General features: G+C 39.0%; 2 protein-coding genes across 4 annotated transcripts; one reads left to right on the top strand and one right to left on the bottom strand.

Moving 5' to 3' along the window:
* Positions 1-30: 30 nt before the first annotated feature.
* On the top strand, positions 31-869 carry LOC139698682 (uncharacterized). Of its 3 annotated transcripts, none has more exons than XM_071597556.1 (3): positions 31-168; positions 262-506; positions 593-869. In XM_071597556.1, exons 2-3 carry the CDS (start codon positions 281-283, stop codon positions 718-720), a joined length of 354 nt encoding a protein of 117 aa, XP_071453657.1. In that variant the 5' UTR covers positions 31-168; positions 262-280; the 3' UTR covers positions 721-869. The 3 variants fall into 3 exon arrangements, with proteins under 3 accessions (XP_071453657.1, XP_071453656.1, XP_071453655.1); XM_071597555.1 differs by having other exon boundaries at positions 275-506; XM_071597554.1 differs by having other exon boundaries at positions 31-506.
* On the bottom strand, positions 835-24,740 carry sav (scaffold protein salvador). Its single transcript, XM_071597557.1, has 10 exons — positions 24,374-24,740; positions 24,234-24,304; positions 22,300-22,421; positions 19,136-19,286; positions 17,083-17,214; positions 15,209-15,380; positions 12,706-12,952; positions 7,963-8,168; positions 4,267-4,432; positions 835-1,616 (listed from the first exon to the last, which is right to left on the bottom strand). Exons 1-10 carry the CDS (start codon positions 24,462-24,464, stop codon positions 1,499-1,501), a joined length of 1,476 nt encoding a protein of 491 aa, XP_071453658.1. The 5' UTR covers positions 24,465-24,740; the 3' UTR covers positions 835-1,498.
* Positions 24,741-25,698: the final 958 nt, after the last annotated feature.

The raw sequence follows: 25,698 nt of genomic DNA on the forward strand, positions 1-25,698 counted from the left end.
TATGTGCATTCGTACGATAGACAACTGAAGTTCACAATACGCTTTCGTGAGCCGAATCTTTTAATTGGTGAAACCCCGACTTTTTAAAATTGTAACCCAGACTTGTTAAAATTGTAATCCAGGGCCAGTGATGGGCTGGATTTAGTAGTTTAGAAAAATATTCTTCAGGTCTGATTTGTTATTAAATTTGTGTAGTTAAGTTTTATTTTTTTGATTTATATCATTCTCCTGAGTGTCATAAATGATTTAAATACCGTGAAGGGTGTCTTTATAGGGAACAATGGGTAGCATATGGACAATAAGATGGATTAGACGCTTCTTCCGGCGTAGAATGAAGCCAGTACCTATTGACCAGGCTCATCTATGGAAACAAAGGTTATCGATAGCTTATATGTTAATATCCTGGAATGCTTTCGGTATAGTACTTTATATGATGTTTACTGGTAGAAGTGATTGGGCAAAAGCGTACGGTTTCGCAAGTGAATCAGATGCAAACATACCGCGGGGTAAGATTTATATAATTTAGGAGGAGACATTAAATGATATCTCATGTATATTGCATATACCAAAATACAACTCATTCATCCCGCAGGGCGGCAGTGGGCGAGAACTCTTAATGTTGAAAATGCTAGAGTCATCCAGATCTCCGGATTCAATGTAACAACTGAAGAGGATGCAAAGTTGAAGAATGAAGAGTTTGCCGAGGAGAAGAATGAGTAACATGGAATACTTAACGCCCTTTGTTTTGAGAGCTGTGTACAGACATAACCAGTCTTGCAAATTGCTGTAATATGAAGTAGTGACGGTTTATTGTTAAATTAATACTTTCTTCCGTTAATAAAATAAGACATTTATTACGTGTCAAAATACATGCCGTATTTCATTGATAACAATTTCATAAAATACATAAAATTTCAATTATATCGTTCAAACGTTAATTACACATTGTCTTCAGTGGTAGATATAATATTTCCGTGGTAGAAATAATATATATATTTAACTTACTTCAAACCACTTAAGTCTTTTTCACGTATTGGTCAAGACGATTTCGTAAAAAATAATTTTTCAACATGATTGGGGGGAATGAGTTTAAAAGATACCTTCCTAGGGTGAATTTTTAATACATGCAACTACTCCTTGATTTAGGATAAAAATGTATTTTTAAAATGGTTAAAAATGGCTAAAATGATGACCTGGGTCTTAAACAAAAATCACAGTTGTTGCTTTGATGACAAAGCTAGTGTTCGAATATCTCCTTTTATGTCAAGATATGCTTTAATTTGAGCTTACAATTGCTGTAGAAGTTCAAGCAAATTAAAAATAGTTACCAACATGATGACTTCATCAAACTTCAACCGTTTACTCAAACTCTAGCCATGCAAAATATTCCTTTTCTACAAAATAAGTTCAAAATGAAAGATTTATTTTAAGATAGGAATAGGTGGAGTTGGACATGGGTTAGCTGTAACTTTGACCATTGTCTAACAATCGTCATGCATCATACTTTAGTTTCCACGTGCTGAGATAACGCAGCTTCTTTTAGTATTTCCGGAGGCAGCACCGGGTCATCTTGGTGGACACTCAACCGCATGTCCATTTCACACAACAAGGCTGACCTAATGGTAATGACATCAACTGTAGAATAAAACTCATGATACAATAAACTTATTCAATCACATTTAAATTACATGAAAAACTGAGATATTACTTATTCTACTGTCAGGCCACTGGTTACAATAACTAATAATAAATTTGAAATGTTGCCAAGAATTCTTACTTTCAGTAGAGATTATTATTACTTTTTATTTGCCCAGAGATCACAATAAAAAAATACCAGGTGGGTGGTGTATGTATTTGATATAATGCACGTCAAAGAGGAGCAAGGCTCAATTAAGATACATAAAAGGAATGATGCGCACAGTTACATAATGTTTGGCACAAACCCATGAACATTGGCTGTAACATGCACGTGAAATTTCAATTCAGAAAAATCATTGATCACCAACATGAATCAGACCATGACCATTGCTAGAAACTATAAGTATGAACTTACTGGTCGGGAATATTGTTGAGATATTCTTCAACCAAGTGGAACGTATTGCACTGTAGATATCTTTTTAATTTATGTCTGAATTCAGCAGTTCCCTTTGTATCCTTGATACTTTTGGGTAGTTTGTTATATAATCTGATGCCCATTTCATTGGGTCCTAATTTCAATGCTTTAGTTCTTATATTCCCATAATGGATGGCTTTCCTTCCTCTGGTGTAATGATGATGATAGGCAGAGTTAAGAGAATAGTTGCCATTGTTATTTTTTATATATAGAATTAATAACATAGTGTAGATGCATGGGAGTGGTAGCAAATTTAATTCATGGAAAATAGGCCTTGATGGAGCATTTTGAGGTTTCCTGGTTATGATTCTAATAGCTTTCTTTTGGATTTTAAAGATGCTTTGATAAATAGCAGCTGATCCCCATAATATTATACTGTAGGTTATATTTGAATAAATTCCCCAATAGTATAAATTGAGTAGTACAGTTTAACTTGTAGTTTCATACAGGTGTCTTAATAAGTAGCAAGTTGAACTCAGCTTGTGTTGAAGGGCTTTCACAGAGTATCCCAAGAAAGGAGATGACAGTTTTTAAACAGTGTTACCTTAATATAGTCTACCCGAAACCCCAAATTATAAATTTAATCAACCTATCCATGAAAAAGGTATTCTAAAGATTTCTCAGATTTCTTCGTGAAATAAATAAAATCTCTGTTAAAATAAATTGTAGCATAGCATTTTGAGTCAGTGTAAAATATACACATCGTATTTCAATTATCATTTTTAATGTATATTCAATGCCTGCAAAACTGTATACCTAAGCCTAGGGAACACAATGAAAGGTGAGACACGGAATCTGTTAGATGTAACCATGCACTAAGGAAATGCGTCATTCAACTTATCCCAGTTTGGTGTCAAGGGACAATTTGGCACAGCCTAGCTCTGGCAACTCTTGTGCAGAGTTTCACTTGACACAATCACCAGATTTTAAGGTACCTTCCTTTCATTTTATTTATATACCTATAAATGCAATGTTATTTGGTTGCCTTGATTTGATGATGTGAGCCGGCAATCCATTTTACATTATCATCTTTTACTTAAGAGTCAAGTTATTTCATCTTGTGACAAGCCCCACCCCTAGTCCATTTTGGCCATTTTCTTTATCTGTGAAATCATAAGATCATCTAAAATTTTCCTAACAATGGAACCTGCAATTATATGGTGAATATATGCGTATACTTAATTTTAATAGTTACATTTATTTTATCATGTCTTATTTTGCATTATTTGGCTCCTACTTTTCATAGTTTATCCCTCATTTTTTCTACCATTACATTTCTTATCTCTTTCTGTCTTCTTAATCACCTATCTTTATCTGAGCTACCCCATGATGAATGCGATTCACAGACAAAAAAAAATAAAACTTAGATAAATGATCTGAGAACCAAAAAAGGGAAGTTGAATTCATTTTTGAGTCATCTGGAAATGGAAGCTTGGGGGAGGGGGGGGCGGGGAAGGAAGAAATTCTGTGGAAAGTGGGTGCCCTCAATGCTGGGGGAGTTGAGGGTAAGGTGTGCGCCATCATGTGCAATCACAACAGGCTCACCAAATTGAGTAATCATCTTCAGATCCTTGCAGATGACAGAAATTGTCACATTTATTCACTCGTAACTTATTTTGGTTCCTTAACCTATCTACTCCCTTGCTTGATCAGATCTTTTATTTACATCAAAAATTGTTTTAGAACTGTCCAGTAGATTGCAGCAGTCTCATATGATACCATATACGTATACAGAGATATGCGGGTGGTCTGAAAGCTTTTTGACCTCAACATGAAGATGGCAGCACTCTTCAACAAACATTGGGGAATATGTTTGCACAAGGGTTCAAAGATTCTCAACTATATCTCAGCCATTTTGGACACTCAGTTGTTGTTAGAAAAAAACGTTTGAGTGAGTCGTCGTAGGGTTTAGTGAAAATGGAAAAAATTGAGTATCAAGCCGTGGTTAAACATTTGTTTTTGAGAGGCAATACACTTTTGCAAATGAAAGATGAGTTGGATGCTGTGCACAGATATACTCTGCAGCATCATTTACGACCATGAAATTTTGGGCATTCCATTAATTTTCAGTTGCGCAGGTAAACACCATTCATTAACATAAAAGCTGATTGTACAGTGCAACAATTTCCCCGTAAAGTTCAACATGAACTAACCTGTATGCTTCGTACCGCATTACTATTTCCTCCAACTCTTGCTTGTACAGTCTTTTCAACATGGCATCAAAGCAGTCCAGCTCCGGCAGCCGAAATAATTCCCATCGAAGTTTGTGGTCCAAGTCTTGTGATGCTTGTGAGTAAACAGCCAACCAATGAGGTATTTCTAAAAGCAAAGATTATTATTATTACCATTACGTGAACGATTAAACTACCTGAAAAGTACTGCTCTGAATAATTACATTACAATAAGAGATAACTGCCATACCATTTAATGCAGAATGCCTACACATTCTATACAATTGAGAAACCACAACTTAATGAAACAAAATTCAGTTAAGGAAAAGACATTCCCGGAACTTGAAACAGCATCCTTCATCTTTCAAAACATATTGTCAAACTATCTAACTTAAGGAGCAGACTAAAGGCACTGCTACCGTAAGTTAAGGAATGCCAGGCCAGGTGTGCAAGAGCATGGGATAACGATGTTTATATTACTCGAGGTAATATAAACATCGTTATAATTTTTGTGCTATCAACCCAAAGGTCGGTTTGGTGGGTCATGGTAGAGTTCAACCAGTACTAACTATTATGCGAGGTGAGAAATTCACAAATCAACGGGGTGTTAAGAGGGGCCAGTGCCTTTACTTGTGCCGGTTATGGTTTCCCAGGGAGATCTGGTATCCGAAAAATCCCAAATTTTGGGTGGACCTGAGGGTGCCCAGAGAGGCTTGCCCGGGACTCTGACCCAGGTCCTTTGGTCAGTAGTCCAATGCTCTACCCCCTGGACTACTGCGACCCCCAGTGTAGTTGTATATTGGTGGGTGTGTGTGTGTGTATATATATATATACATATATATATGTGTGTGTATATATATATACATATATATATATATATATATATATATATATATATATATATATATATATATATATATATATATATATATATATATATATATATATATATATATATATATATATATATATATATATAAAATATCTTCGAAATGGAACGCTCATCGGCGACACACAAATATATAAAAACACAGATGTAGATTTTTAGAATATAGAGACACAAAGAAAGGACACTCACAATTTGTTATTTTACGTTTCGACAGCACGGCTGTCGTCTTCAGAATGGCGTTCTCGGGGAAGAGCGGAGAGGGTGTGCGGGGGAGAGGTGGGGGAAGGAGAGGTAAAGGGACCAATAGGAAATGAACAAGGGGGTGGGGGGGATATGTAGGCAGCCAATTGATGCATTCAGTGGGCTTGGTTCAGCCCGGGCGGTTTGAATGATTGGGCCACCCAGATATGCGCCATCTCGCGGGTTCTCACCTCTATTATACTCGCAGATTTGGGAAGGATTTCAATCACCGAAACAGAGAAGCAGTCGTCAAAAGATTGGTTGTGGGAAGCGGTGTGAGTAGGGATGGGATAATTAAGAAAGGTGGGGGATTTGGTGGAATAACGGTGGTTATTCATGCGGAGGGAAAGTGCGGTCGTGCATTCGCCCACGTAGAAGGCAGGGCAGAAGTTACAGGAGAGGCGATATATAATATTTTTTGAGGTACAGGTGGCGAGTGGTTGGGAGTTGGTACTGAGTGAGGGGGAGGGTCTTAAAAGATGACAGCATTTGCAGCGTGGGCGGTTGCATGGTGCGGATAGGGGCGGGGGAGAGACGGGGGTGCTTGAAGTTGGATTTGTGGACTTAAAGATGTCTCGCAGGTTCGACGGGCGTTTAAATGAAACAGAGGGACAGTGTGGGAATAAAAGTGATGTGGACTGAGTGTTATTGATAATTGGGAAGAGGTCACGGATTAGATGTTTAATTTTGTGGGTACCGGGGAAGAAAGTGGTGATAAGATTAGGGCATTTTGGGCGGTTTGGTTTGGGGAGGGGAGTGTATTGTGTTGACGGTTTGAGGATTTTACTGTTTAGCAGTTTTTCCGGGTACCCACAGTTTCTGAGGGATTCATGCAGCTGGTCCAAGTATTTCTGTTGGGAGGGGGTGTTGTTGCAGAGACGGAAGCCACGGATAGAGAGTGAGAATGGGATGGAGCGCTTTGTGTGAGGAGGATGGCAGCTGTCGAAATGAAGATATTGTTGCTTATTGGTTGATTTAATGTGGACTGAAGTGTGAAATGTATTGTTTTGGAGGTGAATATCGATATCTAGGAAGGTAATATTCGAGTCGGATATAGAAGAAGTGAATGAAACTGAGGAGGAGGAGTTGAGAGAGGAAATGAAAGAGGATAAAGTTTCGCGTCCGTGGGACCAAAGGAGGAAAATATCATCAATATAGCGGGCCCAGAAAAGTGGTTTTAGGGTTTGTTGTTGCAGAAAGTCGTGTTCTAGTTTACCCATAAAAAGATTGGCGTATGCAGGAGCCATACGCGTGCCCATTGCAGTGCCTTTTATTTGTAAATATATTTTGTCATTGAATTGAAAAGCATTTTTGGTAAGAACGATTTGGCTTAATTCGAGGAGGAAATCTGTGGATATATATATATCCACATATATGTATATATATATATATATATATATATATAATATATATATAGACACACACACACACCAATATACAACTACACTATAAACATATATATGTATATGTATGTCTGTATATATATATATATATATATATATTTATTATTTATTAAGGTAATCTACTGGTTAAGATAGGTTTTTGGATGGACACAACTACCGAACAAACATTTTAATACTCCTAACAAAACACAAAATCCATCATCCTACTCTATATCAGGTCCCTCTTCATCTCTGATATATATATATATATATACACACATATATATATGTATATAAATATATACACGTATAAATACATATATATATATATACATATATATATGTATATATATATATATATATATATATATTAAAATAATCACCTGCTTTGAAACTTTGCTACACTTTACGTAAAATACCAGTTTGCAACACCTAGACTTTCTTTGAAGTTTTCAATTTCACAAAATCAAAAGTTGCCAATGATATTTTATGTTCTAATTAATACATTTTTGTGCTATAAACACTTAATGCAGTTAATCATTTCCCTTGCATTCATTACCCCTGAGAATTCAATGTACTCCCATAAGACAAGAGCTAATACATAGCTTTACTATGCAACACATAAGTCACTATCTACATTGCATTATTTTAAATAGTATCATATGATGAATTTGAATCCGTATCAGCAATTCCAATATTCAGCCAATGTTCACCCAGCGAACATTAATTTCTTTCCCTTACTACGTGATTGGTTAAGCTATCTCAGGAGAATATGTTCTGCTATTCAATTTATGGTAAGTCTGTGTTCTTGTAAAACTACAATTTCACCCCTATAAAAATGGCTGAAAAATGGAAAAAGTTGTACTTTCCATAGCAAAAAAAATGCAAAATAATTGCAAGAAATTAATAAAGAGAATCTCCATTTACACCAGGACCACATTTTCCATGTATTTCAGTTATCCATGCTTCATTCTAGCATCCATTAGCACAGATAATCGAGAGTTTACTGTATTTGTCAGTCCCTCAAGAAACTGATCAATGACGCAGGGTCACACAGACGGGCAATGGTCGGAGAGCACTAAGGGAACCTCCAAACATCTTTGGGCATCTCTCGGAGGGGCAAGACCCCACCGCGGTGCACCATGTGGGAAGGGCACTCTCTCTCACCCTGGTTGAGGTACGGGCTGGCCGGCACGAGGACACTGTGCGGGTGGAAGTGGGTGTGGCGGGGCGGGGGCATGCCCAGACCCCCGGCCCCTCGGTGGTGGGCCACCTCCAGCTCTCGCAGGTGCCCCCCTCGCAGGTCAGCCGGCTGGTGGTAGATGTAGTGGGGGGCACATGGGTGCTCATACTGCGCCTGCCGCGTGATGTGACTGGACGCAATGCGGCACGCAGAGAAAGGGAGAGAGGCGAGCGCATTATTAGACATGGACGGATTGCATTCCCATTGGAGACTGACTAATCGCCAAGGCATTGCAAATGTTGACTCCAATGGGTGAGGGCACGTCAAGCCACGTCCTAAGCCATGTGATATCTGTGTGGTATTTAAAGGGGGCAGGCAGATCCTTTCCTTGTGCACACGATTTCTTTTCCTTTCATTTCTAAAATCAAAAATTTGTTATTTCAGGTATAACTTTGTAAAATCTGTTCATGAATGAAATGAAAAAGCTTGAGTTTCCGACAGCTTCCATTATTTATAAAACCTATGTTCCAACGCAAAACGTCACCATCAGACGAGCTGAATACAGAGATCTCCAAGTGTACGCATGAGTGCCCTCAAAGGCGGTCCTTGGACCAGAAAATTGCTCCCCTTGGATTTTAGCTCGCCCAGTACAGAGGAATTGGACCAAACACTCACCTCACCATCTCTATTATGCCATTTCAAGCAAAAGGCACAAATTATGACCATCAGTTATAAAAGTCATTAGTAGCTTGACGCCTCCCCTTATCTGACGGATGCCGTACTCGCTCAAAGTGCCCCCAACAAAGCACCTCAAGTAGGGGGGATCGAGATGACGCTGAAAAACATCTGCTGCCGCTGGAATTCGAACCTTTCTGGGTGGGAAGCCAGTACATTAGCCACTGCACCATCTCGAGCCCCACTGTTTGGTTGGAATTCATTCTCCTGGACTGTTTATATATCTACCAATTAAGGGGTTGAAATACTACAGGTATTCTGTGCAAGGACCATCGAGGGTGAGTCGTGGTCAAATAGTCCCTGATTTACATCACCTGATCTTGCCTACCTACACATAAGAACCAGATTTTTGGTCCAATATATGTCATGAATCCACCAGAGGAAGTAATGGTAAATGCTCACAGAGTGCCAATTCATACAATGCAATTTCACCGGGATGTGGTATACCTCTGCCAACCCTATTTCACCACAAACATTTATTCTTTCCAGTAAAATGCAGTTTTATGTGCCATTTCTGAAAGAACTTTAAAACTCAACATCATTTCAAGATGGTGTAACCAAAGAACACACAGCACGAAAGAGAAAGGGCTCTCTAATCCATAATTTCTTTTGACAAATTGATTTCTTTATTTTTGTGTAGTTTTGCATTTAATTAAAGTGCTGCTCCCCAAACAAGTTAATTTGCGCATCTGGAATGCTCTCAAAGCTCTTACTGTTGCAATGGATACTTCTTAGAGAAATTGTTGTACAAATAAAGTTTTCATTTATGAGAATCGCCAATAAAACCTTCACAAAAACAAAGAAGGAACTATGTATTGGAAACACGTGCTTTTCTATGTACATGTCATGTTGCGTCAAGTGATAAAGTAACTACTTCCCCTTAGAACTACCCATTGAAGTGATTTATTTTGTTTTAGCTAGAAAATGTATGACTTAATGCAAGAGGCAAGATTTTCAACCTATTTCCCATCCATTTAATATAGTAACATTGGCAAGGAAACTCAAATTCTACTATTGAGAAGAATTCTTATTTTTTCCACATTTTGTGAAAAAAACCCAGAGGGAGATTTATCTTTTTAATTGTCTCAAGTTTGCACCTGCAATTTTTTCATTAATCAGTAATTGAATGTCAGCAGCAGCTCCCACCCAAATTGTTCTACATTATCTACAAAAAACCCCGCAAGCCGCCACAAGGGCATGTGGTGGGAGAATGATTTGTCACAAGTGCTGGAACTTTTAGTTCCAGCACTAATAACAAATTATTCTCAATGGAACAAGAATGTATTGTGTTGCAGGAGAAGAGAAAAGTGGAATGTTTAACCATCACATTTGGCTGGAAAATTGAAATTTTAGAAAAATAAAATGGATCAAAAATAATCACAATCCCCAGGCAAGAATATAGGGCAAATGAATCTTTTTTTTGCTATCTACATCACTACCCTCTGAGCCACCAAAAAGGTGTGTGGCAGGGGGTGCAGCACCAGGAGAAATGGGTAAGAGGTGAGGGGGTTAGGGTTTTTCAAATGGGTTGGGGAAAATGGGGGGAGCCTAAAAAAAATATACATATATAACCGTGTGCAGACCCTACCTTGGAGATCAATACTTATTGTGTCGTACTGACTCCTGAGGCATTTCCACTACAAGCATTCTAGTCTCTTATTGTTCTTGGAAAAAATGACCATTTAAACCTGTCAGTTTTGCAGTCTATCTCTCTAATCTAATATTTGTGATCCCTGCGACCGTAATACGTTGGGGTTCGTATTATGTTCTTAATGTCATTGGAAAAGGTCCATTCCTTAAACGTTTTTAATAAGTTTAATCTATATTGTAAACGCCGCTGTGTAAGGGAATCCCAATGTACAAAGCGAACAGTAACTACGGCCGTATGAATGTAATGGGAAGAGACAACCCCAGGCGTGCCCTTATAAATGGGCAAAGGATAGGTGAGGGAAATTAGAGAAGATATAAGCAGTAAATCGATTATGGTTTCAGCTTCTGGGCACTCCCATTACCTTTCCACAATTGATTGACTGCTCATATCTTCTCTAATTTCCCTCACCCATCCTTTGCCCATTTATAAGGGTACAGCTGGGGTTGACTATTCCCATTGTAAGGGAATCCCAGCCTAAATTTTCTATAAAAGTAGTTACGCTACTGTATTGGTCATAATAATGTTTGACAAATCTAACCCCCTTCTGCTGAACTTGATCTAATTCCAAAATCAAATTTATCTCTTGAGGATCCCATATACTGGCAGCAGGTGTGCCCTGACTAGGGTAAGAAAACATCAATCCTTCACTTTTTCGTCACATTTACCTAGCACTAAATCGCAATTTTTTATTAGTACGACCATAAATTTCTTGTATGTGCTTTCCCAAAGACAGATCATGAGTAATGGTTACACCCAAGTATTTAAAGGACTCTACCCTCGAAATTTCCATTTGTTTCACTTTGTAACTAAATGGGAGGGAATTACTGTTTTCCCAAAAATGCATTACTATGCATTTTTTCAAATTTAATTCCAATTGCCAGGTGTTGCATCAATTCTGAATTGCATTTAGGTCGTTAGCTAACGTGACTCTGTCATCGCGACTTCGAATGTCCCAATAAATCACCGCATCGTCGACAAAAAGACGGAGCCTGCTATTAACCATGGTACTGAGGTCATTTATGTAAATAAGAAACAAGAGGGGGCCTATGACACTTCCCTGTGGTACACCCGACGTGACCCTAACAGTATCGGATGATACACCGTCCAGGACGACTGTTTGAACACGATTTTTTTAAAATTGTCTAATCCAGCATATAACACTCCCGTGTATTCCATAAGTTTCCAACTTTGCGAGTAGCTTGCAATGAGGGACTTTATCCCTCATTGCAAGCTTTTTTAGAATTATAAGCTTTTTTAAAATGTAGGAATGTCGCATCAACTGGAATATTACTTTCACCGGAGTTCATTATATCATGGAGAAAGAGGGCGAGTTGAGTTTCGCAGGATCTACCTTTACGGAACCCATGTTGGTTATTAACCAATATATCTTGACTATCGAGGTACCTCACTATCTTTAATTCACACGATAAGAAAAAATGAGGGCAGATAATGAGCTGGTGTGGAATCCAGCGACAAGCATGACATTTTAAAGGATGTCCAAACAATACGTTCAGTAGAGTGTGGTAGACCGCGAATGGAACTAAGGGCCAAAGCAGAATGCACACAGTGAACATAATAAGAAGGTATCCAGGGCAGGCAACTGATGATATTTTACGCTACACTATGATTAATGTTAAGAATAAAAGAGCTATCATTTAAACTTTCCTGGACAAAGTCGCAGATAGAAACTTCGCCATTGTCTCCAGCAGAATCGGCAAAAATACATATTCACTTATGAAGTAACTACTTTTCTGTAAGTTTCCAATAGTTTGCTATTTTAAAATGCTATATTTCTAAATAATACATTTTGGTTTCATTCATGTTTAATTCTAGTAAGAGCTCTACTTTTTTCCAGCTTTCATTACGCAATCAATAAGAGCATTGAAGCGATCATCAGGTTAACTGAGCAGCCAATCAAAAGATGATGCCTTTCACCATTCTCACTAAATTCTCTTGACAAGGTAGGAAAGACAGCATCAAAAACAGCATTACTGGTCAAAAAAATCACATTTGTATTTAAATGTGTCAGAGTCACATGGTTTCAACGTGCATACCTTTATTTGAAGAAGAAACCACATAGCAGTCAGGTACTTAATGAACCATGGAAAAAACTATTGATGACAGCACCATTTGCCAGCATAAATTTTACACCAAAATAATGCGATTGGAGACAACATAAATCAAAGCTCTATTTAATTGTTTATGGCACAGCCAAAACTAAACTGAGACAGAACAGCATCCATTTGAGGGATGAAAGCCAGGGCACCATTCGATTCAATCCAATGATTGATGAATCGTGCCGTCAAAGAGAGAGAGTGCAAACTCTCAGCCTGGAACTCACTTGACATAGTAGATGCCGTACTCAGGGGACTCTATCCTCTCCCAACCTGTCGGCAGGCCCTCCTTCTCCAACGGGTGGCTCCAATGGGTCGTCTTTGTGTTGTGGTCTATGTAGTACTTGCGGCCTCGAAGGGTGTAGTCCACAGACCACCCCGGGGGAAGTGGGAGCTCCTCCTCCTCCCCACCACCACCACCACCCCCCTCCGCCCCCTTGGCCACTCCCTCACCCATCCCCGGACCTCCACCACCTGCAACACAGAGCACCAACATCAAACATCTCTCTCAGCCATTAATATGCAGAAAAAAGCAAACAAAACAATGAGGGCACAGGTGAAAAGAGGACTCTTTTCTAACACTACTTTTTGGATGACTTAAAAAAAGTTGAAGAAATGCTGGGAAAAGTATTAAGCTAAAAGGAGACCATGTTGAAATATTAAAAAAATAATCTAAGCAAAATTATTGGTATTTCAATTTTTTCCAAAGGATTTATTGAACGACCCATGTACATGCCCTAAACAAAAGATGAAATTTTACTGCTACGATCAATGGGCTTGACGGGTGACCAAGGAACGGGGGCAATGCCTCCGCCATCGCAAAGCACGCCATGGAAACAGACAGAATACAAATGTAACTTCATAACGGAAAGTCTGCGACATGCACATGGAGAGAAAAGGGAAAAACGCTAGATAAGCCCTCCAACAATGTGAAATGAAGCACCAAAAGGAAAAACACAAGTTCACAGCAGCTCCTAGATGATAACATATTCCACTTGGTGATAGCACACAATTTTCCTGGTCTCCCTGGTCCTCACACACACACAAATAGGTAGCACACCCCCGCTCTAACCATGGTTGGGGGCGATGAGGGCCAGTCTTAAGTGCAGTGTTCATGATGGCCTAATGAACAATCTACCAACTAGTTTTTTGCATTTGTGCTGGGCACTGGTGGGAGAGTTGTTGACACAAAAGGGAACACGCAGGGCCTGATGGTCTGATAGAACAAGCTCTAGAGTGAAGCCTGGTTTAAATGTCAACGATTTTCACACATTGACTTTTTCTATGAGAGATCCCATGTCTCATGACTCAAGCTGGACTTGAGATACATATAATCAGGCCGATGGATGCTGTGAAGTCAAGAGCGGTACATATGTAGTTTTGACGTTTCGACGGCACCACCGTCATCATCAGAATGACGCTCTTGGGGAAGAGCAGAGAGGACATGTTTGGGGGGAAGGGTGAGGGAAGGAGAGGTGAGGGACGAAAAGGAAATGGACAAGGGGGTAGGAGGGGATATGTAGACAGCTATTGGATGCATTTAGTGGGCTTGGTTCAGCCCGGGGGGTTTAAATGACAGGGATACCCAGATATGTGCCATTTCTGGGTGTCCCAGTCATTTAAAACCCTGGGCTGAAGCAAGCCCAATGTATCAAAGAACATAGAAAAGGCTATATTACAGGTCAAACTAATTCTTTATTTGCAAACATCTACTTGATTCCAACTATTTCCGTAATTTCAACTTCAAAGTGCTTCACAACTTGGGTAAAGGAAAGAAGCAAGATGCCATGGATCAATTACAAATCATACATCGCAAGGTCTTGAGAGCTCATCTACAAAGTCCAATTTTTATTATCATCCTCCCCCCTCCTTTCCATGACGTACAAGTGACATGTCATCCCTTGTCTCTACTCATAAGAATTTTCCCCCTCTCCCCTGTGCATACGGAGACCATGCTTTCCCAACCAAGGTGGGAAAGCATGGTCTCCGTATGCAAAGCCCTGACTCCACACTCTTTCTTCACGGACCAAGATGGAAGGTTCTAAGCCGCAGGACCACCCCCCCCCATCCGCAATTTGAAAGTGTGAAAAATCCCTCCTCCACCCTCCCGCTAACCCTCGCTAGGGCATGCCCCTTAGAACCATAATATACAAGTGATCCCAAATCCCTAGTTACCAGTTTTTACCCTTTGTGCTCAGTGCTTCTTTATGCATTGACACCATGTGTCCAGTCAACGACCAAGGGGGAAACCCCCGACGTCACCCGCTTTCTCCATGGCCCTAGGAGTTTGACGCTGCTCTGTGGGACACACCCCAAATGAGAAAATCCCCCTCCATCCAGCAACTACGTTCTCTCCGGACTTTGGAGAACTTGGCACCTGTTTACTTTGCCTTCCCCACCCCCTTCCCTTCCCCCACTAACGTACATAGTTACCCATGCTGTCTTCCTTCAACCTTTCCTCCCTCTTCCCCACTGCCCTGCCCTTACTTGCTTTTCAACATATATACTGGACTGAGTGATAACTGCTACTTGATGATGACGTAGTTACATTGAAACCGGTCGCATTAAATTTTGTTTTGTGGAAAATTGCCAATTTTTAATTAATCATACAGAAGTTAGCCAATTCCAGGTCACTCTATTACTACGAAAGTGAATTTTTGAGGAGGAGAGTATGCCTAGCATTGGCCCCGAGCGAGTGGATTCATGAGTAACAAGAGCAATGGCGGAGACCTGGTGCAGGCGGAGGGGGCGGAGGTTGCTGCTGCTGCTGCTGGTGGCTGGCCATTGTGGCGTTGGGGAAGTGAAGGCCTTGGTGCTGCGGGAGGGCAGGGTGGTGGAGCGGCTGCTGGCCATGCAGCGAGAAGGAGGGCACCACATGCTGCCCATACGATGGAATGGGTATCTGGAAAGTTGCAACACCACATCACTCACTCAACATCCAGCGGAGAACTACATCTCCGGATATTCCATGACTCTTTCAACATTTCTCATCCAAAGAATAATTCCTCGAGTTGTCAATAAATGATACCATATGCATTTTGCCACAAATAAAGCTTTACTCAAGTTTCAATGTTGATACATAATCAAAAGGTGACAAAAGTGAAGGTGTCACATGCTTGCATGGTGATTTGGGGGGGATGGCTGGGATTGGCCCACTGGAATCAATTCGGTAGGGAGGGAGGGGAGAGGGGGGGAAGGAGTTCCTTCCCATTGGTCCCTCCCCCTCAAATTGCCTGTAACACCTTTGCTACCTCTCCAGAAGCAACATTGCCCCAATGATATACCCTCACCAAAAATTCCCACCCTCATTTTGGCCATTTCTGAGCCACGGGTGGTGACAGAGCTAAAACCCACTCACCAAGATTTAATGCCTCTCATCCTGGGACAGAAGGTGGAACGGATTGCTTTTATTTATTTTTTAAAATTTTTTTGTCAGTCACCCTCCATAACTCTCAATCCCAACAAAGACACAATCCTCCATTACCCTGCCCCAGAAACTCGATACATATAAACATCCAATCATAGTCACTTTATTCACGTGATAATGATTGATCAAGAATGAAACCTGGGTTCAGAGTCAAACGTTTGTTATGCAACACCATATTAGTATCACTTCTTCACAATATGTTTGAATCCCAAACAATATCACTTGAATATTTGGAGTTTCCACATTGAAATAAGCTTGCACTTAAGCCTAATACTAGAATGAGTCATGCGAGAGCAGAAAAATATTATTAAAACCCAATTGAACTTGTCGGTGGCAAAACCAAAAAACAAAGAGTGTTGGCAGCTCCTTACACCATGCACTTGGTGGCTACCAATGCGACCACATGCGTCCATGGTCATTCATTCATTTTGACACCAAACATAATGTCTCCCAGCCATTTCCTGTGGTATCTACCATTGAGTACAATTAAGCAATTGGCCTCTTCATTTTACGATTTCTGTTTTGAGATACTTGTACGTGGAGCTTACACCTTTCCAAATGAGTGAACTGAGCTGATGCCTACAATATTTTACTCATTAACATGTAAAGTTTAAACCACATGCCTTTCTCAGAATATTTTGTTTTTGAATAATGTAATTTATTTACAATTTTGAGTACTAAGAACTTATTTCTCATGAGCAAGAATTTATTTGAGCATGGAAGCCAAGAGTGGAAGGCCTATCATCTGTTGAAGAGAGGACAAAGAGGGCCATTTTAGGGTGTACTATGCACCGCCCCCTGCCTCCCTCCGAGGCCCTAATGTCACCCCACCCTGCCCCTTCAACAGGTCTCTCTCTTTCTTCCTCCAAAAAGGGGCCAGCTGTGAGTGTGAAGTGAGATTCCACATTCCACGGAACCCAGAGGAAACCCATCTGCCCCCCACTGCTCCGAGACTCTCTGGGCCATGGTTTCCCAAAACAACATGCATATATTTCCACTCATTTTCAAATGACAACTCAAAACATATTGAGAACTGACAGAATAATATTTTGGAATCTGAAGGGGTGTGTCACAATGCGTTTCAGCCACACCTCTACTATAAAGATTTTTTTTGGAAGCAGGTGGAGAATTAAATTTGTTGATAAAGTGAATATTCGCAATTCACACTTATGCTTACTTGCTGGTAAGACAAATAGTGATGATCCTCTGGATGGTGATATGCTGATCCATCCCTTTGGAGAACATATTGGTCAACTTGGTCAGCATAGTCTGATGATGCCCCAGACATTGGCAAGTATGATGCACCTATCTGTGGAGGTTAAAGGTTAATCAATTCCAAAACCATGAATAAAGATAAAAGAATTTCATTACATATAGGGCAGGACTGACATGATTGGCACCAGATATCAGTGGTGGTGTTTGTTTCATGAACACGAGAGATTTTGGATGGAGATGAAGTGTTGAGGGAGACCAAACTCGGGAAGTCAACCACCTCGTAGGAAGAATGGACTTTTGCTTCAAGGTAATAGCCATGCAACCATCACTTGACATGAGGATGAATTTACATTTGTAAAAATGGAATTCCTGTAGATCTTTCAAATTCTAAGAATATTTATTCTTTTAAGGATTTTTTTCTGAGTCAAATTTTATCATTCCCTTGAAGAATTTATGGATGATAATTCAATTGTTTCCACTTTTATCAAATATCCTGTTTGTGCCTTAAACGGCTTTATAATGACATTATCACATTTCCTTTTTAATTTGACATCCTTTATATCATGTATTGCTCCAAAACAAATCACTTGGGCAAATAACAATTATTTATATCGTAATTCCTCGGCAGACAATCATAAATGTTCTTCTTTTATTCACATAAGCAGCCAATCCAAAATTCAGCCTTACTTACTCAGAGTACAATGGTTAGAATCAAAAGCCTAAGTTACCTTAGCATAATCCTAAGGACAAGTATGTACGTAAATGATCTACCAACATTACTGAACTCTGTACCAGGCGTGCTGCCTGTCGTCTATGCTGATGACACAAATGTCCTCGTGTCTGCCTCCTCTGTAGACACACTAATATTAACCTCTGTTTCCGTTACCCAGCTGTTACATGAGTGGTGTCTCCTCAATTCCCTCCTCCTCAATGTTAGTAAATCTTCTTTAATTTACTTTGCTAATAAGAATAAATCAGCTGCTTGCATAACTGTAAATATTGATAACGAACTTATTGTACAAAAAAGTAAATCATGTTTTCTAGGCATCTCTATTGACAGTCGTCTGTCTTGGGATGACCATATTCTCAAACTTCGTAATAAGTTGAGTTCACTCTGTCATCTTATCAGATTCATTAGGCATACCGTCAATACTGAGGTCTTATTGTCTCTTTATTTTAGTGAATTTTACTCTCATGTTGTTTATAGTATTCTTTTATGGGGCCCTACACCTAATGCAAATATTATATTTAAAATTCAAAAACGGATCATCCGACTTATTTGCTTTGCTACTCATGCAGCATCCTGTCGTCCCCTCTTTAAAAAATTGAAAATTTTACCCATTCCCTGCGTGTATATGTATTGCGCATCTTTGTATGTCAAAAGCAACTTCTCTAGTTATCTTTCCAATGCCAACGTTCACAATTATAACACAAGGCATTTTGCTGACCTCCACCAAAACTTTGTCAGAACCTGTACCACCGCCCATGGACCTAAACATATGGGCCTCAGGATTTTTAATAAACTTCCTAAAGAACTGAAAGCACAACATAAGCTGCCTATATTTAAGCTCAACCTTCAGAAATATTTACTCTGTAAAATGTTTTATTCTATTAATGAACTTCTTGTCCCATGAGTTTCTTTGTATTTAAACATGTACTCAGTATTTATCATTTCTTTATATAACATTGACGTGTCCTATATCTGTGCTTGTTTTTTACAATTGTACAAATCTGCTGGGCAAATAAAATTACTTACTTACTTAAGCATGGTGATGTTGATATTTTTATAAATACTAGTTTTAATTCATTGAAGGAATGGCAATTGTTGTACAGTAGTGCCATTAACTTGTTATAACCTACATTATTAAATTGGTCCCAAGATTGACCAATTCAGTGGATACTCCACCTGGGTCAAAACATTGCCTAAGATAAAATCGATACTTAACCGTAATGCAAGATCCACACAGTATTTTGATCAATGGAAACATAAATCAAGAAAGGATCTTCACTAGTACCTGAATTTGTTCAGAATTATACTCTGAACCTGTACACTGGTTAATGTAAGTATGGCTCATAGCAGGAACAATGCCATTAGCATATCCATTGTGAATGAACTTGGGGCCACCAATAGCCTCACCTCCGGGACCAACTGACATGCTGGCAAACCTGCGGGAAAATATAATTACAGATACATATTCAACACGTCAACACTTTGAAAATTTTACACAGGAATTCATGTTAGTGGGTTCATTCAAAGGAAGAGTGCTCAGTGAGGAGAGGCGACTGGCTGAATTCTGGTACCTTCTTATCATTACGAGTTTTAATGCGCAATCCCATGGTTGGGATACGAGTGAGGCCCCTTGAGCACTTCAAATGACATAGCAAAAGAGGCATGACTGCCAAATTTCAAGTACAGCAGGGAAAGAAGGACCAATGGAGTGAGTAAAATTTAACAGATTTAAAATTTCACACAGTGATAAGTGAGTCGTTCTATAAGTCCTTAGGAAAAAATAGAAAAAGGAATTATTTTGGTTGGATTCCTGTTTGCTTTCCAACGTAATGTCCTTTTAGCCTGATTCAATTTTCCTGCATATATCATCAGACTATCTTTACTAACTTTTTATATTCCATCCCAAAAAGCAGGATTTCTGAAGGTCCTCAAAATAGGAATCTATGATGACCTTGTACAATGTGAATTGTTTTCGGCTGAGCCATTTTTTCTAGTTTAGAAATTCAAAAAGGTCACCGAGAGCCAAAACAAGTGAATACTGCACATGCTGTAATAATCGGAACATTAATTCCATAATTTTTCCATCAATACTGTGCAGGTTTGTGCACCTGTGCATCCTCTTGATGGAAAAGAATTATTTTATTTGCCAAATGAGAATGTTTTTTCTTGATTTCCCAGCTCAGTCAATGCAATAATAGCACATAATACTCTCCATTTATCATTTGTCCTTTTTATAAGTAATCAATTCAGATGCAGACATCAATGCAGATCACTCCAAGTGCATAACAAAAAACCATGTCCATCACCTTGTCAGCCCATTTCACCATTCTTTGGAGCTGGATCGCCTTTTGAAACCCACTGTTTTGACTGTTCCTTTGTCCCTGGAGCATAGCAGTGTATCCATAGTTTGTCCACAGTTAAATATCAAAGCAGAAACTGATCAATATTGCCATTGCATCAATTGCAGTGCCAAACCAGCCTCCAAATGGATCACAGGATTGAGTTGATTCTCCACTGAGGGCATACAAGGCACCCATCTTGCTGGGATTTTTTTTTACGTCCAATGTTTTGTGCAGAATTGAGAACCCTGTATGCCAGTGGCCTTGACTATTTTTCCAACTCTGATTCTTCGATCATTCAATACAATATCGTGGATTTTATTAATCATTTTGGAGGCAGTCACTCCCACTGGACATCCCAAACGATGTTAATCATTAGTGGATGTATGACCATGTTTACACTAATATACTCAATTTTAAAAAGTTGCAAACACAGGAGCAGATGTTTCATTGCCTTCATACAACTCAGATTTGTTCCCTTCACTATTAAGCCTTTTGAAAAGAAATGTTAAATTACCACACAAGGCTCTTTTTTTTTCATTTTTCTAAATAAAAAAAAGATCGTTGCTTCAATCAACCATGAAAATGAAACCACACGACGGATATAGCTGAAACTTTAATAGCAGTCTACTGAGAGATGAATTATGCTAAAAACAAACTTTTTCCTAGACTACAAGCACACTCACTCCCTTTCTCAGATGCCTCAGAACTCCACGTAACAAGGAGACTTGATGGGATGGCCCTAATCCCTTACATACCCTTCAAGGTCTCTGTTTTGGCTGAATTATAAGGTCCAATAGCTTGCAAAGAGATGAGTATACACTGGGAGGAGAAATCCATTCTTCCAACTTTTTCAAACCCCAACTACTCCTCTGAACAGAACTACTAATATGTTGTAGGTCACAAGAAAAACTTCAATTCCACCATTTATGATTATTCCATAATTTAAGTTTAGATTACATCAACCCATTTTGAACTAATTAATAATGACACCTTTGGCCTTGGAATCTTCTTTATTTGTTCTATTGTTTCAGGCTTCACTTCGTGGAAGTATTTAATATCCATTACTAAAAAGAAAGAAAGACTCGTACCTTCCAACCCTCCCCGCCCCCACTCTGTCCTGAGGGTATATATGCTTGCTCTGTCTGTTTTGCAAATTTGTACCTGATGATGCCGCAAGTCGGTGAAACGCGTTGTACCGTATAATAAAATCTGTGGAAAAGTACGAGTTTTTCTTTCTTTTTAGTAATGGATATTCTTTATTTGTGATAATTTATCTGTGTTTGCTTGTATTTATGACATTTAATTGGAACTTTACGAGAATCTCTACATCTCCTTCAACGAAGTCCCCTAAATCCTCGAATGGATAATAGCACAACACCAGGGACATAAGCAAACCTGTGCGCATTGGTGCATGCATTTCTTCTATCCTTATTTAGGAAATGAAGTTTACACTAATGTCACCAAAATATTTGCATGACTTTATCCTCACTTCAACAAAAATATATAGAACTTGCCCATTAACATACACGCATGGAGTATCCTTGCAGGGAGTAATTAAAATTGAATCCAAATAAAAATAAGGAAAATTTAAAAATTAAATAAAACCAACGGCTTAACTCAATAGAAGCTTTTAATATTCATGGAACGAATTCTGATTAGAATTAACCAAGCCAAAAAATTTGCAGAAGACCATAATATTCATTAAGACTTTCTTGATATTCAAGACATTCTGACAAGCATTTAAGATACAGCTACATCACACCACTCTTCAATCCAAACATCAAATGGATTGCAATCGCACAACTAACTTAGGGCAGGGAGTGCCACAGATGCCAAAATTTATAAGTGGAAGCAAACCCAAATAGCTGGAAATGGCAAGAACAGAGCAGACATGGACACTCCGCCATGAGCACCCAGCACTTGCCCATCCATCATGACAATCCAGCCACCCTCATTTGCTTCCCTCTCTACCACACACCGTGCCATCCCTTGGCACCACCAACCAGTGGTTGCACTGGCTTCCCTTTCCCTCTCTAACCCCGTTGAAAAGCGCTAGTCATAATAATACACAAACTATCTATTCGCACGACTAAAACCAGTAACATACCTCTGTGCCAGGTCTGGTACAGAACTACTTGGGGTATACTTTCCCTCATGGCCACCCAATGTGCTTGGAGTCCCCCTGTTATTCCCAAATTTCTGCACAATGCTTGTTTGCTGCTGGATAACCTGAAATCAAATGCAAAGAACTTATATCCTTTTATCATCGCCCGTGTGAATTAAGTAAAACAAGGATTATTTTCATCAAGAAATTCACAAAACCCCACATAAAAAGGGGTGATGATTGAAAAGTGCTAATTTCAATGTGAGAACACACAAAGAACTTCAATGCGCCCACAACTTCCGCCATGATCAAATGCTCTGATTCACAAATATACAACTCTTGTAACATGAAACAGCAATCCCTGAACAAGATGTTTCTCGAGGGGGTGCTTGATTGAATGCTTGCGCATTACTGCAGTGCCTCATGTCTACGATAGCATGAAATAAATGCTGGCATCTCATTGTTCTTTTTCATTTAACCATTTCAGTAATGCTTCAAATAATTTATGAAATTGAAGAGTGCGTGATTATGGATGGAGTGTGGTGATGGATGGAGCCCTGTCGGTATGGTGTGAACCTAGACCATGTGTGATGGTAAAGGTACTATTGGTAATCTTAAGGTGTCTTTGTATGTAAGAGCATTTTGACTCACATCTGCTCTTCTTGAGTATATACGTATTGGAAGAGTGACCGTTGACCAGACTTGACCATTGCCACCCGGACAATTGCCTCATTCCGACGAGATTTATATTATAATAATAATAAAAGATAAAATATTAGCTAAATCAACATTTCCAAAAGATGTTGGGGTGCACTTCAATTTTCAATGAATGTCATAATCGTCCTCTATAGAATCAAGCGGTAGGGGCATTTATTCCTCCCGAGATAACACGGTTCAAAGATTTGAAATAGATGAAAGAAAGGGTGATGTTTTTAAATAATTACAGTCACATTTATAGGTATTTATTTATCTACTTTCATTTTGAAGCACCTGAAATATTAATACAGCTACGTGCGTCATGTACAAATCAGATACCAGCTTAACAGTCTCTCTATTGCCCTAAATTAGGTGCACGGTTGAAAGTAAGTGTTTGATGATCAATATTAACACTGGCGTTGCCAGAAGAAAACAAATTGATAATTCATGGTTTAAACGACATGCTTAATGATCAATATTATATGGCATTTTACAGAATACAATGGTAAATGTTCACATCCATTTGAAATGAGATATCGAATACCATCAACCCGAAGTTTTATTTGATGGGTGAGCTCCCTCAACAGAATTTAGGCATCAAGGTATTTGTGGGGCAGTTCCTTTCCCTATGCCAACTATGGTTTCCGAAGATTCCTTTCCCCTTCCAAGGCCTAGGTACAGAATTTCATATCTTCCTAGGAAAACCCATTTTGGTAGGGATAATCTGGAAATGTATTCAGTGAAGTGGCACTTAATCGACGCGAGCCCCCCCGGACTTGACTATCACGGCCCTTGGGGTGACATTAACATTTAAAATTAACTATAGAAGAAAGTAATGCATGGTAATCCGGAGAAAAACTTTGTTGAACGCAATCATTATACGGAGCACAAAGAAGTGACTTATGCATGGCAAGTACGAACAACTGCAGCTGGATTACAACGGAACTTCAACTGACGCAAAACTTTTTGGATGAGCAAGTTGCGCAGAAATACGCAGGGATATGTATCCAAATTTGGGATTATTACCATTTCAAATGTTTCTACTGCAGGTGTGAGACATAAGCTAATACAGTTGAGGTAATTTTTCAATACAAAAATCTCCAACACCTAATTACAACATAACATTAAAGATCAACTTTCCAACGAGTCAATGACTCGAGAAAACCTAAAATAAACATATCAATCTGAAATTCCTACTTCAAAATTGAGCAAACTTCATATCATGGGACTGATTCACTTACCATTGAGGAATGCTGGTTTTGGCCACGTCTGTGGCTCTTTCTCTGTGGTTGCGTGGGCCAAACATTAATTACTGCAAGATAAATTTAAGTCAAAAGCTAGCAACAACTTAAGGTCAGCAGAACATACAAAAGTCACAAACTTGGCATTTCAGGAGGAGTATCTTTCTTGACATATTTTCCTACGACTCCCTCCTTGATAGTTCTTAAGTCTTTGTTCTTTCGAGATAACATCGGTGGAAAAATACGGTGCTTTCTTTCACAAAAATATGATTTTCTTTAAAAACACGGCGGGGTTATAAACACAATAAATAGGTTTGATCACATATAAACATCTTAAAATAAAAATGCCTGAGCTAGGAAACACTTCGCAACATGCTTAAAATGATCGCCGGGGGTAACCTGTGGTTACAATATATTTCCTGAAGTCTGCAATATTTAACCAGCATAATTAAAATAATTCAACGAATACATCACCAAAAGAAAACATAACGATTCATGCTACTTAGTTGTGCTACCTTAGCCCAGAGTTAAGAAATCAGTAGAACCAACAAAAGAAATATCAAATTTTATTTCATAAATGTAAAAATAACAAGGGAATTGATATGTAATATCTATTTTGATATTCCGTAACTTTTATACTAACCATAGCATTAAAACAACAACAAAGTTAGAGAAACAAAAAGTATAGCATAATCACTTAAGCGTGGAATAACGGTAAAATGTTCATTTTTAAAAGAGATGTGGCGGAATTTTCTGTATTTAATTACAAATTCAATTGAATTTAATGCAGAGTAGTCCAACTGTATAGCTAAAAATTATATGATGGATTGAGCACTTTTTTTTATAAAATAGGAATATTTTATGTCTTATAAAGTTTAATTTTGTTTCACAGAAACAATAATACACGGCGGACAATAAATGATACACATTTAATAAGTAGCTCTTTATTTAACAATCACAGAATGAAGCCATATGCATTTTAAACCTCCACATTCTATTGAAAACCTCCATGAAAATGAAGGTCAAAATATACAAAACGGCGATGAAAACATTAGAAAATGTGTCTCGGTCCTACTAAGACAACGGGCACAGAATGCCGGACGGTGCATCACGGACAGTGTGATGCCTCGTTTGCATGACTGACCTACCGCCCGTTGTACGCACATGCATCGGCGTAAAAGGACTTGTAAACCCAAGTTACTATTTTAATGTGAATTTCCTAATGCTGCCAACTCGCAGAGTAAACGTTAATAGCCCAATGAGATGAGTTCAGCCGCGTCCAAACTCATCAGTTAGGCGCCTAAATCGATCAGGTGTGGATCTAGGGTGTCCTAGTATTCGCTAGGCAGCGAGAGGGCGTCAATTTAGGCCCCCGGATTTAGGGCGTAGCAATAAAAACGGCAGTGATTACACGAGTTTTGTTATGTTGGTACGCACTTAAGTGGTATAATTGTAGCAAAACAAT

The sequence above is a fragment of the Hetaerina americana genome, unplaced genomic scaffold (genome assembly GCF_022747635.1).
Source record: "Hetaerina americana unplaced genomic scaffold, ioHetAmer1.1.p SCAF_9, whole genome shotgun sequence".
Classification (NCBI taxonomy): Eukaryota; Metazoa; Arthropoda; class Insecta; order Odonata; family Calopterygidae; genus Hetaerina; species Hetaerina americana.